Source organism: Solanum verrucosum, unplaced genomic scaffold (assembly GCF_900185275.1).
Source record: "Solanum verrucosum unplaced genomic scaffold, falcon-dt-bn FXZP01000079.1, whole genome shotgun sequence".
NCBI lineage: Eukaryota > Viridiplantae > Streptophyta > Magnoliopsida > Solanales > Solanaceae > Solanum > Solanum verrucosum.
The window spans coordinates 4,408,353-4,421,797 of record NW_026020368.1 but is presented as its reverse complement, the minus strand read 5'-3'; the positions used below and the strand labels follow the sequence as shown (position 1 = coordinate 4,421,797).

General features: G+C 32.7%; 3 protein-coding genes across 3 annotated transcripts in view; all 3 read right to left on the bottom strand.

Moving 5' to 3' along the window:
* LOC125838141 (signal recognition particle 14 kDa protein) overlaps window positions 1-13,445 on the bottom strand; it is a 325,612-nt gene that overhangs the window by 290,484 nt on the left and 21,683 nt on the right. The gene's annotated exons all lie outside the window — the stretch shown is intronic.
* LOC125838025 (glycine-rich cell wall structural protein-like) lies at window positions 1,045-2,190 on the bottom strand. Its single transcript, XM_049517077.1, has one exon. It carries the CDS (start codon window positions 2,188-2,190, stop codon window positions 1,045-1,047), a length of 1,146 nt encoding a protein of 381 aa, XP_049373034.1.
* Window positions 9,331-12,584, bottom strand: LOC125838134 (peroxisomal membrane protein PMP22). Its single transcript, XM_049517192.1, has 7 exons — window positions 12,439-12,584; window positions 12,123-12,221; window positions 11,859-11,960; window positions 11,594-11,669; window positions 10,139-10,209; window positions 9,949-10,034; window positions 9,331-9,573 (listed from the first exon to the last, which is right to left on the bottom strand). Exons 1-7 carry the CDS (start codon window positions 12,508-12,510, stop codon window positions 9,522-9,524), a joined length of 558 nt encoding a protein of 185 aa, XP_049373149.1. The 5' UTR covers window positions 12,511-12,584; the 3' UTR covers window positions 9,331-9,521.

The window sequence follows — 13,445 nt, the reverse complement described above, 5'->3', positions numbered from 1 at the left end:
CATATGGATAAAATATAATGAGTCACACATATGATATAATGAATTATATAAAGTTTGTTACATATTGTTAGAGCTAGACAATATTACATTTCATTTTTATTTTATGTTTTATGCTTCATTAGAAATAAAAACCATTCAATACATAAGTAAAAATAAGAGATTTTAATTCAAACTTTAATAATAAACATTCCCATAAACAAGATTAAAATCATGGAATAATATACTACAGTACACTTGAATAATCAGCATAACAAGGAATTAAAGAAACAAAAAGATTAAGAAAATGTTCAACCAAATCTTCAAATCTTTACTATAAGAATGAATGAATCATTAAATTGATAATCCGATAATAGCGAAAAATTATTATTAATATCTTTTTCGATTCGATTCGATTTAGCAATCAAATCAAAATCTACATACCCTAATTAGTCTCCACCACCATATATTATTTTTTCTTGGAAAGTATATGTAATCGGAGTACTGCCTCATGAAATAATTCTGTTGGTGATAAAAGTTATGATTTTTTTTAAAATATAATTGTTATAGAATTATAATTAAGTACTACACTTTTTAATTGTGTTGCACATATAAATTTACTCAACCATTTTCTTGCAAGTGAAAGTACGTACTCTCATGCTTTCACCTTGACGCATTTGACGAGTGCATGATAACATCAAACATTACATGTAGTATTATGTATTATATATGTAATTTGTGACGGTAAATCAATTCATTAGAGATAAAACAAAAATCTAAGGTCAAATTACTTTTAGTTAAAAACAAATTAAAATATGACATTCTTTCCAAAACATATTTTAAAAAAAATTATGACACATAAATTAAAACAAAAAATATATATTTAGACGAATGAATAGGTGAAGAATTAATCAAGTACGATTTCATTTCATTGATAATTTGTGAATAACAAATACTAGTGCTACATAACACAAATGGAAATTAATTATTGAAAAGAAAACCAATCTTTTTCTTAAAAATATTCAAGTCCTGCATGTTTTGAGTTCATGCAAACTGAAGACATTAACTTTAGTGATGTCCTCCAATTATTCCACCTCCAAATCCACCAACTTTGCCAAAGCCTCCTCCCCCAATGCCACCGCCTTTACCGAATCCTCCACCAATGCCACCGCCTTTGCCAATACCACCTCCAATGCCATTATAACCTTTAGCGAATCCCCCTCCAACAACTCCACCAAATCCTCCGCCAATGCCACCACCTTTACCAAATCCTTCGCCAATGCCACCACCTTTACCAAATCCTTCGCCAATGCCACCACCTTTACCAAATCCTTCGCCTACGCCACCACCAATGCTCCCACCTTTGCTAATACAATCTCCACCCCTTGTATATCCTCCTCCACCTTTGCTTATCCCTCCTCCAATCCAACCACTCTTTCCAAATCCTCCTCCAAAGCCACTACCAATGCCACCACCTTTTCCAAATCCACCTCCAATGCCGCTACCAATACCACCACCTTTTCCAAATCCTCCTCCAAAGCCACCACCTTTTCCAAATCCACCTCCAAAGCCACCAACTTTTCCAAACCCTCCTCCAATGCCGCCACCTTTACTAAACCCTCCTCCAATGCCGCCACCTTTTCCAAATCCACCTCCAATGCCGTCACCCTTTCCAAATCCACCTCCAATGCCGTCACCCTTTCCAAATCCACCTCCGATGCCAACACCTTTTCCAAATCCTCCTCCAAAGCCGCTACCAAAGCCACCACCTTTTCCAAAGCCACCAACTTTTCCAAACCCTCCTCCAATACCGCCACCTTTTCCGAAGCCATCGCCTTTACCAAACCCTCCTCCAATGCCACCACCTTTTCCAAATCCACCTCCAATGCCGTCACCCTTTCCAAATCCTCCTCCAATGCCACCACCTTTTCCAAATCCACCTCCAAAGCCTCCACCCTTTCCATATCCACCTCCTATGCCTCCACCCTTACCAAACCCTCCTCCACCTCCACCTCCTTTGCCAACTCCACCACCCTTACCCATGCCTCCACCTATTCCAACCCCACTACCATACCCTCCACCAAATCCACCTCCCTTACCCATCCAAAAAAACTTCTCATCCTCATTTTTTAAATCTCTAGCAAGAACCAAACTTCCCCCTAAGACACAAATCCAAACCAATGCCAACACTCCTATCCTCATTCCCTTGCCCATCATCTTCATGTGAATTAAACAACTTTTTTTTCTTCTCTATTTTAAAGTCATTGCCTTGGTACTAAGAGGCAAATTAAAGGGCTTTATATATGCATATATTCTTCCTTGTATGTTAAGTAGTAAGGTACTTTACATTCTTGCTGTCGCATTGATGCGCTTTAAGTATTATAGCTTCAACTACTACCCGTAAGCCGCATAGATACCAAAAACAATTATGGAACTTGTACTCTTCAATTAAAAAGAAGAGACATTTTTGTCTAATTAGCATAATCTATGAGACTATGACTAGGTAGCACAAATGATTTTGTTTTCAGTGTTAAAAGAGTTTAAGTTCTCTCACATATAAACTATAAAAAGAAATTTAGTCATCTATAACGTAATTACTACTATATGATTGATTAAACACTAAGCTGGTGAAAATGGTTACTAGTCTATCTACTCTCACAGATTAAACTACAAGGAGTTGTTTGATTCGAAAACAAGTTAGGATGTGATTAGTTATGTTGGGATAAGTTTTTATTACTTGTTTGGTTTGTCATATTTAAATTATTAGTCATTGTATAATTTCTAAGAATAATTTATTTATTTACAAAAATATCCTCCATTTTTATTTTATTTTTTAATATTTTCTTTGCAAGCTTTAATTGTTCATTCTTTAAAAAATAAATCATCCTATTTAGCTTTCAAAAAAAATTGTGTGATTGTGTCATGGATTTAAGGGGATACTATTGTTATGTTACATATTTTATTTCAGGATAAGATATTCCAATATTACTATTACACCCATATGTAGGGATAACGTATCCTTGATACTAAACAACATAGGATAAGTTATCCCACAATTTGCAACCAAACAAAGAATTAAAAGGTACTAAAATCTTATGACACAAATAATGTCTTCCCTTAATTATACATCACATAAACAACTTCTAATGATAGAGCATAAAAAATCTTCATATATATATAAAAGTTACAATAATTGATATTTTTTAGAAAAAAACATATGAAGAAATTACCGTAAAAAATAAATTACTTTTGACTCTTAAAATTCGAACAAGACTACAAGTGGTATTTAAATCTGTTTGTCATACTTTTTGGTCCATAGAAATCAATGTCTCGCAGGACGAAGTAGTTTTATTGGCCTGCCATTTTCAGCGTAAATGGTACTCCCCCATCTCAATTTACGTCACATTTTTCGAATTTTAAAATTTAAACAAGTCTATTTTTTAGTGTAAATTTTCCATATATCTTTTAATTATTTTGAATTGTCAATTATTATGACTTATAATACTTTTTACGTAGTTTACAAATATATTAATTTCATTTAAAAAAAATTAAAGATTCCACTCACAAATTTTCGGTCAAATTTAAGTTGTTTTACTCTCGAAAAACAAAAAATATCACATAAATTGGGACATAGAGAGTAGTATACAAGTACCGTTCTTTCAGTTTATTTACACTTCACAATAATATCTTCAACTTTTTGTTGTTCCCTCCTTCCCTAATTACATTCCACTTTGGAATCAACATACTTTTTAAGATCTTCAAGAAATTCTATTTTTTGCAAAATTAATTAATTGAGCGTATATAGGTAAAAAAAAATTGTCCTTTCTTGATTTGTCAAAATGGACAAATAAAAAGGGAAAAGTAAAATAGAAAAATTGGATAAGTCTAGTTCTTAAAAAATAGTAATTAATAAAATGACGTGTTTATTGTGTGATTTTTTTTAATATGATAAATTCAATTATTGGAAAATGTATTAATTATATTCCAACGAAATATGATTTTTTGATATTTCAGCAGTGTTACGGCTTCTAAATAATTGCCCAAGTTAAAAATTGAGTTTATTGTGTGATCAAAAGAGCATTTATACAATGTGTGGTCACATTTTATTAATTTGAATTTTGAACTATAGTTTTACTCTTTTACCTTCAGTTCCATTATTGCGTTGTTATTTAAAAGGCATAAAGTTTTCATAATCGGATAAATATATTTTATTTTATATTGTATATATATAAAGCCATTGGATTCAATTAATGTAGGAAAAAATAATTTCCCCCTATACTCCTCAATATCAATGGCTAAAGAGCTAAATTTGAGCCAAAAAGATGCTTTAATTATTGCTACTTTTAAAAAGTTTCTTAAATAATTTTATACGCCGTAATGCAATAAATCATCGATTTCAAATTGAGGATTGAATATTTGCTTTCGTTTACTTAACTCATCTCAAAATCAATTTTCTAAACTAAATCTAAACATTAGAGAACTATGCTATTCGGTAGGCAAGATAAGGTAAAATATTTCAGAAATAACTTTGAAGTTTGAGAGTACATATCTCAAACTTAAATCTGGATATCCACCTTATCCGATTCCATCAAACTTGAAATTATTTAATTCGAGAATCAAAATAATATTTTTTCAATTAGTAAATTTTAAAAGGATAATCATCACAAAGGTTACATATATTAATTATTAACTCAATTTTCATTGGAACAAATACTATGTATACTCTATATAAGTTTTAATTTTAAATAACATATATATACAAAAGACCAAATCAATGTATAGCTTACGAGTTCACGAAAGCAAATAGCTTTAGTCTAAACCCCATGTTAATTTATAAATTATGAATTTAAAATTCAATAACTTTATTCATAGTGAATTTGAAAAGACACATAACTACAAACTTATATGTAAATATAAAGTATGAGCACTAAAAGTACATATATTCACTTACTAACGCAGCTCATGAATAACGTGATTTTTAATCCTCACCCTTCATGCCATGTGATATTGCCGCCAACCACTAAAATCATTTAATTCACAACTCAATTATTTATTTTATTACTTTATGTTTGAAGTAGACAAGGTAAAAAAATTTTAAAAAAAAATAGGAATATTTGCGTTTAGTTTGTGTACTGAAAAGGAATTGAGTAACTAAACTCTTGTTGAAACGTTAACAATTTTGAAAATTCTTAAAAGAAAGAGGGACCCGGTGGGTTAATTTACTCAAAAGAGAAAGGGTAACTTGTCGAATTTCACTAATTAAGGAGCTAATTACTTAAATTTACATTAGTTTGCAAAATTACGGATCTTACTTGATTTTGAAATTTTGATACATATAAATGGGCGTCTAGATATGTTCATATACATGTATGTCGGATACATGGAGTCAAAATTAGATATAATTTGTTCTAGATACATTGTATTCAAGTGAATTCATATGTATCTGCTTCTTTCGCAGATCGTTCTCTCCTATCTCACTCGCCTCTCTCAAATACATGTGTTTGCATGTATCTGGGGATCTCGCTCGCATTACTCCTTTCTCTCACTCATCTCTCTTCTTATTTTAGTGTATCTGATAGCAAAAATACATATATCTAAATATAACTGACTTGAAATCTAATATAAAATTATTAATTAATAAGATAATATATAATTATTTCAAACTATTGAAAAATAGTCGTAACATAAAACTTTATCATACTCTGTCTTCCTCTTCCTAGAGAAAAATAGAAAGAAAATCAAAAGCTTTTTATAAATGCCTATATGCGATAACAAACATATAGGAAATTTTGAACTCCGTGATACATATTTGGTTAGTGTTTCACTTGTAAATGTTTGGAACTCCAAAGAAAATGTTGTAAGCTTAAAAGGTGGTTACTTTTTTTTAATTATCTTATAGTAATTTTTAGGTAATACTTCCTTCATCTCAAAATAAGTGTTGCTTTCGTAAAATAAAATTATCTCAAAATAAGTATCACCTTAAAATTTTAAAACAAATATTAGAATATTTTTTCAATTATACCTTACACTTCATTTTTTTAGTACTGTTTAATTTTCAATAAACATTTATTAAATAAGAATAGTTTAGTAACTACACATTGTATTTATTGATGTAACACCCCGACTTTTAAAAACGTCTAAATTAACTCATATCTTCGTGGAAAGACAAGGAGGGTGAGTAATAAATTAAAAATGATGTGTTATGTGATATTTTAAGTGTTCAAGTGTGGTATCTCAAGTTTTGAAGTTAGGTAAGTGACAAAATAAAAGTTGGCGAAAGTTACCGTAAATTTCTTTTTAAAGATTTGTCTGAAATTTGAGTCAAATGTCTCGGATGTTTTCTCTCAATCTATTAAGAGTTATGGTCCCGCAAGCTATGAAATCGAAGGTCTACGAATCTAGTTTCCAACGCATCAAACCGTTCGTTCATACGACTTCAGAATAGAGAGATATTCGCATTTTCGTGGGACTGCACAAGCAGGCATGAGGTGGGGCCCTAAGTCGATGGAATGTTACATATATCTTCTCCTTCGACCTTTTTCACCATTTTAAGCTAAAAAAACAGAGAAATTAGAGAAACTCATATCTAGGATCAAGTGAAATATAGATTTTCTCGACTTAAGTCCTTGACGAAAGTTGTTCTACGCGTTGGGCTCATCATCGTAGTATAATTTGTTTTATTGATTGCGTAGCATATCACACTTTAGTGTTGGGACAGCAAGGGTTTGGATATATTTGAAGGTTTTGAAGCGTATTACGACCTTAAGATCGAGGTAATACCCTTCTTTCATCGACTCTAGCTTTTATAAGCAGCAAATAGCAATTTGCGACGGAAATACATATATTTTATCGTATTGTCATGGTATCTTTTATTTTTGTGTGTTGATTATGGTCCTACCTTGTTGTAGTATCGAGGGAGTATTGAGTAAAAGTCATTAGGCCACGTGAACTTAGCGAAAAAGGTATGTTAAGGTTATGCCCTACTTACGACATGTTTCTTTAAAGCTTAAAAGCAATGTATTTGGGTTATTATCCTTGATATACTTGTAGCCGTGATTGTTGATTGTTGGTTGCTCGAGTTGATAAAATCCTCCCTTGTCGGGATTCTTATTCAGTTAGTAGCGTCCCTATGTTGGACACGACTTAAAGGCTATTTGTATAGGTTGCTTATAACTAAATTGCTCGCTTTTAGCGGTTGGATTGTTATTATTGCCGTTGGGGCTATTGTGGTTAGCTGCAGGAATGTGATCTATGCCTAGAAGAGCTATGTTCTGCCAACAGGGCTATATGGATGCCTAACAGGGCTATGAGTTGCCTACAGGGCTATGAGTTGCCTACAGGGCTATATTGACGCCTAAGAAGGCTATGTGCTTCTTATAGGGCCATGTTATTGCTTAAGAGGGCTATGAGTTGTCTATAAGCTATGTTGATGCCTAAGAGGGCTATGTGACTGCCTACGGGGCTAGGGGACTATTGATAGGGGTATATAGGTTGATTGACACCTTCTGGGCTTATGGGGGCCTGAGTAGTGGTCTTGTGTGTTGTTTGTACCTGCCGAGCTTATGGGAGCTTGGTTAGGTTGATGTTTTATTATTTTTGATAAGTTTAGATTTAGGAGCAGGTCAGTACACTTATCTTAGCCTTGATTTATTTATTGGATTATTCCAGTATATCAGGATACCTCATCATAGTCTATTGCCTTTCATACTCTGTACATTATTTTGTACTGACGCCCCATAGCCTTGGGGGCGCTGCATTCATGCATGCAGGTCCTGACAGACGACTGAGTAGACCTCCTCAGCAGCAGGATTGACTTTTATCCGGTTGGCTAGCCCTTTCCTCCGGAGCTGCCAGAGTTGGGAGGTTTGTTACCTTTTGTTGTATATATCTTTATGGGTAGGTTGGGGCCCTGTCCCACCAATCTTTACTACTCTTAGAGGCTTGAAGACTAGTGTGTGGGGTTTATAGCTGCGTTATGGCCATGCTGGCCCATGTTGTTGGTTTGCGGAAGCTTGTGAGTTGTTTGATGTATTGTATTGATATATACCTGCTTTTAGTTTTGGTATAGATATCATGGTGGCGTCGACGGCCCAATCAGGACTTCTGTGCTAGTTGACTATTTATTTATATGATCTCCTGGGAGTAGCTGTTTCTTTTATAGATCAGTTGACAGGGGCCTTGCCGATCGATGGCTTAGTTTTAAGCCGAAATATACTTGTTTGATTTCTTGATTGCGTGTGGCTGCCATGCGCTAGTAGCAAATGGTTCAGCAGGGTCGGCTCGGGCCTGAGTTTTGGCATTAGGAGCCAGTTGTGCCCCTTGAGTTTGGGGCGTGACAATTGATTTCTTAATAGACGTGATTTTTGCTAAGATGATACCTATTTTGGAACCAAAGAAGTAACTAGTTTTCAGCTACTTCGCAAAAGATGACTATATTTCAACAGGCACATGTTGATTTTTGGGCATTCGTAGAAATACCCCTATTTTGAAGTGGTCTTTAACTTTTGTCCTTCAACACTTTAAGTAATAAAAACGTGAAAAAATACCTTTAAAATTAAAGAAAAAACTATTAAAAAAATATTGTTAGGCGTAGCTTATGCCCTATATATAAAGCATAAGTTCAATTTTAAGATATTATACCTTAGAGAAGTTCATACGCTGAACTTATGTCTTATAGGTGATAACTCGTGCCTTGCGAATTTGCTTTTTGCCTTGGGGCTTCTTAAGGCAAAAACTTCTAAAATTGAACTTATGCTTCGTACGACATAACTGTGTCTTGGGACATACGTTCAGTTTAGAAGTACATTATGCCTTGAGAAGTTCATACGCTGAACTTATGCCTTAGGCATAACTTGTGCCTTGGGACATAAGTTCAGTATATGAACTTGTGCTTTGGAACATAAGTTCAATAGTATAAACGTGTGCGGTGTGCCTTATAGGAGATTTATAAACCGCAAGGTTGTTTATGATTATTTTGCACAAATTTCTTAGATGTGCCATATAGGAGATAAACATAGTACAAGTTTTGTTGGACAATGATGAAAAAATGAGCTTTGACATGTTCTAATGACTAGGTCTTTTTTGGAAATATAGTGCCGGTTTGATTTTCAAAGCAGATAATATCATACTATACTATGTTAAGAGTATCTTTGGATTGGCATAGACCAACATCTAATATGATGAAACGAGTATGAAGATGGTAGAGTGATAGCATATTACTATACCATGCCAAAGATAGCTTCAACACATGCATACTCATATAAATGTTCGTTCATATGAGTAATTTTACTGTATCTCAAAAATTGATCTATGGATCATGGTAATGTACTAGTTCGAGGGAAAGATTGTTGGTTGGCAAAACAACACTCATATTGATACAACTTGTATTCTTTAATTTTCATACTCGAAACTCGAATTAATTCATAATGAGCTCATGCTGCAATACATATTATACCAAGCAAACAACCTCCACAAGAAACATAGTATAACATAATCATCCACCACAGACAAATGAGAGAAAATGCAGATGAACCCTTCATCAGCTTCTAAGCCTTCTTAGTTGTTATGGATCTTGCCTTCAAGTTCAGAAAAATTGCCCTAAACATCCAAATGAGGGGAAAACATTAGTAATATTCACTCTCCGGGTAAGAAAATATTTTTAAAAATCGACCTCCAAAGGTTGGCCCTTTAAGTGCAAAAAACCAGGAAAGTGCAAACCGACCTCCAGAGGTCCGTTTTTTTTTAGCAAAAAATGAATTTGAAGAGTGTAAATGAAAATATCAAAGTCTTAAACCAACAAGCACTAATGGTCCAGTAGTAGAAATGTATCCTACCATGTTAAAGACGAGGGTTCAATCCATAGATGAAAACGGAACTTTCATTGCTTAAAGGTGAGAAATGACAAGTAACTAAACTAGCTCAAATTCCACTTGCCAAGGATATATAACAAAAGCATCATGAACAAATACTCACCAGCATGAAGCAACAAAACTGTGGAATAGAACGCGGAACTGCAGGGGCATGTACTGGTAGTTGATCCAGCCAACAATTGGCCAAAACTGCATAATATCATACTTAAGTTTTAGTTATACTAATATGGTATGACAAAACAGAATTTCTCTCCATGTTTCTTGTGAAAAAAGATTTGATTATACGATCCTACCTTCCATGCAGTGAGTTGAATAGAGGGATAGTCCTTTCGAACCTTGTTTTTGACAAGACCCCATGGCCTTCCTGTGATACAAGAATTAGCGTCGTGTCAGACATCTACATTGTTGACTGTGAATAATGACAATTCAAGACTATTTTTCGGAAACAAGATTTCCTCTGCAAAAAGAAATACAAAGATCTATTGCTGGTAATTTGCAGTAGCTTATCAATAGTACAGTTCTTTTTATCTTTTTCCACTGGCATGTTTGGAACTGCATCAAGATATTTCTACAAGATGTCTAAAAAAGTTGCTCCAAGGAAGATTGTTGGCTTCCGTTTCATCTAATTAGCGTCATGCTTGTTAAATAAAGCTCAGATATACAAATGGTCATACGAGAAGGAACATAATCTATTGCCTATCTTTCTTTGTTGCTATACCGTATGTGACAACAGTATAGCAAAGAGTGTTTAGAAGTGTGTAACCATCTCATCTAAAAGTTTAAGCCGTGAGAGAGCACACTTTAATCTACTTAATTATATTCTCAAAAAAATGCTCTAGACGAACACTGGTTACAACCTAAATTTCTTAGCCATTGGCAATTTAACAGAGAAGATCATCAGGAAGACGAGTTCTCCTCCAGCATGTTGTATGACAACTCTCAGGCTATATTTTCTCTGTCGTCATAGTTTAAACTCTCCATGGTTCTACTTTATAAACCAGAAAAGTGCCTAGCATTAAGGAATTCAGAGAGATTTAATATCGGATTTCACAGATCAACATATATTGTCTCATCCTTAATTGGATTAAACCATGTATTAGGGTACCCTGTATGAGGATTTCTACTGCTACCAACCAAGTGTTGGAAATCTTATGAAAAATACTCCATCACGAACATTTTCATAGCGTGAGGCGTGTCAAAAGACATTGTCCTTAGATATTTCACCCGGTATAAGTGTATCCTATTGGACTCAACAACCCCCTTCTAGTATAAAAATTAGGAGCACATTAACTAACAAAGATTCACAAAACGAAGCCCAAGAACAAGACTATCAATGTCATTAAAGCTTCGATGGATATAGAAGATAAATGACAATAATGAATAGAAAGATCTGTTATAAACCAAATCAGGGGCATCTTATAATGAGTAATGAAAAGGATTAATAGCGCCATGTTAAGGCTATAAAATCAATCATCTTTCCGTTTACTAATAGACAAAATAATTCTTTTTGAGATACCGAATCATTTTTTCAACACTAAGTATAGTTAAAACATTGCAGAGTATTATTCCAACTTAGTACAAGAGTATCAAATGTTTAACAAAATGCTATTTTTTCGTTCGTGCTCTGTGCAGAGAAAACTCAATAAGATGTGAAATGTAATACTAATAGTCTTCTAATCAACTTTAACAAAACCAAATAGATTGAAATTCAGTTACTTAGCATTTGAAGATGAAACGAGCTAGCGTACCTTCAACAACCAATCCATAGTACATCATAAAAAAGAAGTTGTTCCAAGGAGATGTTGTCAACTGTTCCAACAAAACCTGGAAATTCATCAAAAGAGAAACTGTTGATTTTAGTAACTAACTTCGTATTATTTTTAGCCATAACAGTTGCGTACTCTCTATCCTCCTCAAACCTCACTTGTAATCGGATTACAGTTGTTGTTGTAGGCATATGAGTTGCACCGCGAAAGATAAAAACTACAAAACACACAACTTTGAGAGTCTAACCTTTTTAGCAACAGTTTTATTACCCTTTTTTCCTTGAAATATCACATCCATCAATTTATGAAGGAAATGGCCAAAGGGTCCTGAATATGCAAATCCATACAGCTGCAATTTAAACAAACAAAGCATATTTAAAAAAAACAATTATCATACAACCAAAACAATTAAATTTAATTAACACAATAATTAACCTACCAAAAACTATCAATAATCATCAAGATTACAGAACTTAAAACATAAAAGTAATAAAGAAATTTAAACAAATACCATTAGAAGAAGTAATCTTCTGAATTGAAGCCTTTTGACCCCAGAAATCTTCTGGGCAATTACATCACTGCACCCTACTAAAACTCCAGCAGTAATTGCCTAATTAAATTGAAAAAAAATTAAAAAAAATTATATACATCAACCCAGAGAAAACATATACGTAACTTTTTTTAAAAAAAAAATTGAGGGCAGGGAAATTGGATTGGGATAGGTATTACAATACGGAAATCAAACTCTCACCAAAAAGGTGAAAAATTCACTTATTCAACTAACTGAATTACTAAGATTCTCCTAAAAAAAAAAAAAAAAAACATACCTTGGTTCTTAGAGGATGGAGTTGCAGTGCAGTTAGATATTTTTTCCAACTTTGTTTAACAATTTCAGACATGATTTTGATTCTGATCTTCAAAAACAACTCAGTTGACTGAAATTTAGCCTATTTTGCTTATAAGCATTACTCAACAATCTTTATATATAGAACTTCTTGATTCTCTTTATAATTAATTAATTAATTAATTAATAAATAGTTTTAGTTAGTATTAGCACTACTACTACTCATTATTTATTTATAATTTTGGTTTACCACATTTCCTGGAAACCTCCATACATTTGACTGGAAAATCTAAGAATACTTTTTTTCTGTTTTTCCTCTATCTTTTCCATTTTCAGTTTTATTGGGTTGTTTGATTTGAACGCAAATTATTTATTACTGTTTGGTTTATTATAGTTTAGTCCAAAAATATGATTCTAGTTGTTATTTTTGGGTAAAAAAATGTTCCTTTAATAAATATATTGTTTCTTTTTCTTTTTAAGCATATAAAAATATTGTAATCTATCAATAATTTTAATGTATATAACATCATAGTAATCCATTCAGATAACTTTTGAAAAAAAAATCCTAATAAAATAGGATTTCTTTCCAAAGTGAAGAAGATATGATGCATTCATTAATACCATCATTAGTTTTAAACTTAGGCTACAATAATTATAATGTCATAAAATATGAAAATTTATTACATTGCTTCAAATCATAAAATATCTTTAAATATCATCAAAGGAGTTATTATTTCATATTAAGAAAAAAGAAGATCACTTTCCACTTTTATATTTGCTAAAGAGATGTTAAAAGGGTAAAAAAGTTCAAATAATATTTTATTTTAAAAAATAATGTGTTTAAAAAGAAAAGAAATCATATATATATATTAGAGAAAGAGACATATTTTACCCAAAAGTATCTGTGGAGCATTTTTAGATTAAATTATTAACTAAGAGTATTTTTGTTTAATTTTGTATAATTTGAGGCATCTTTTACCCCTTTCCATT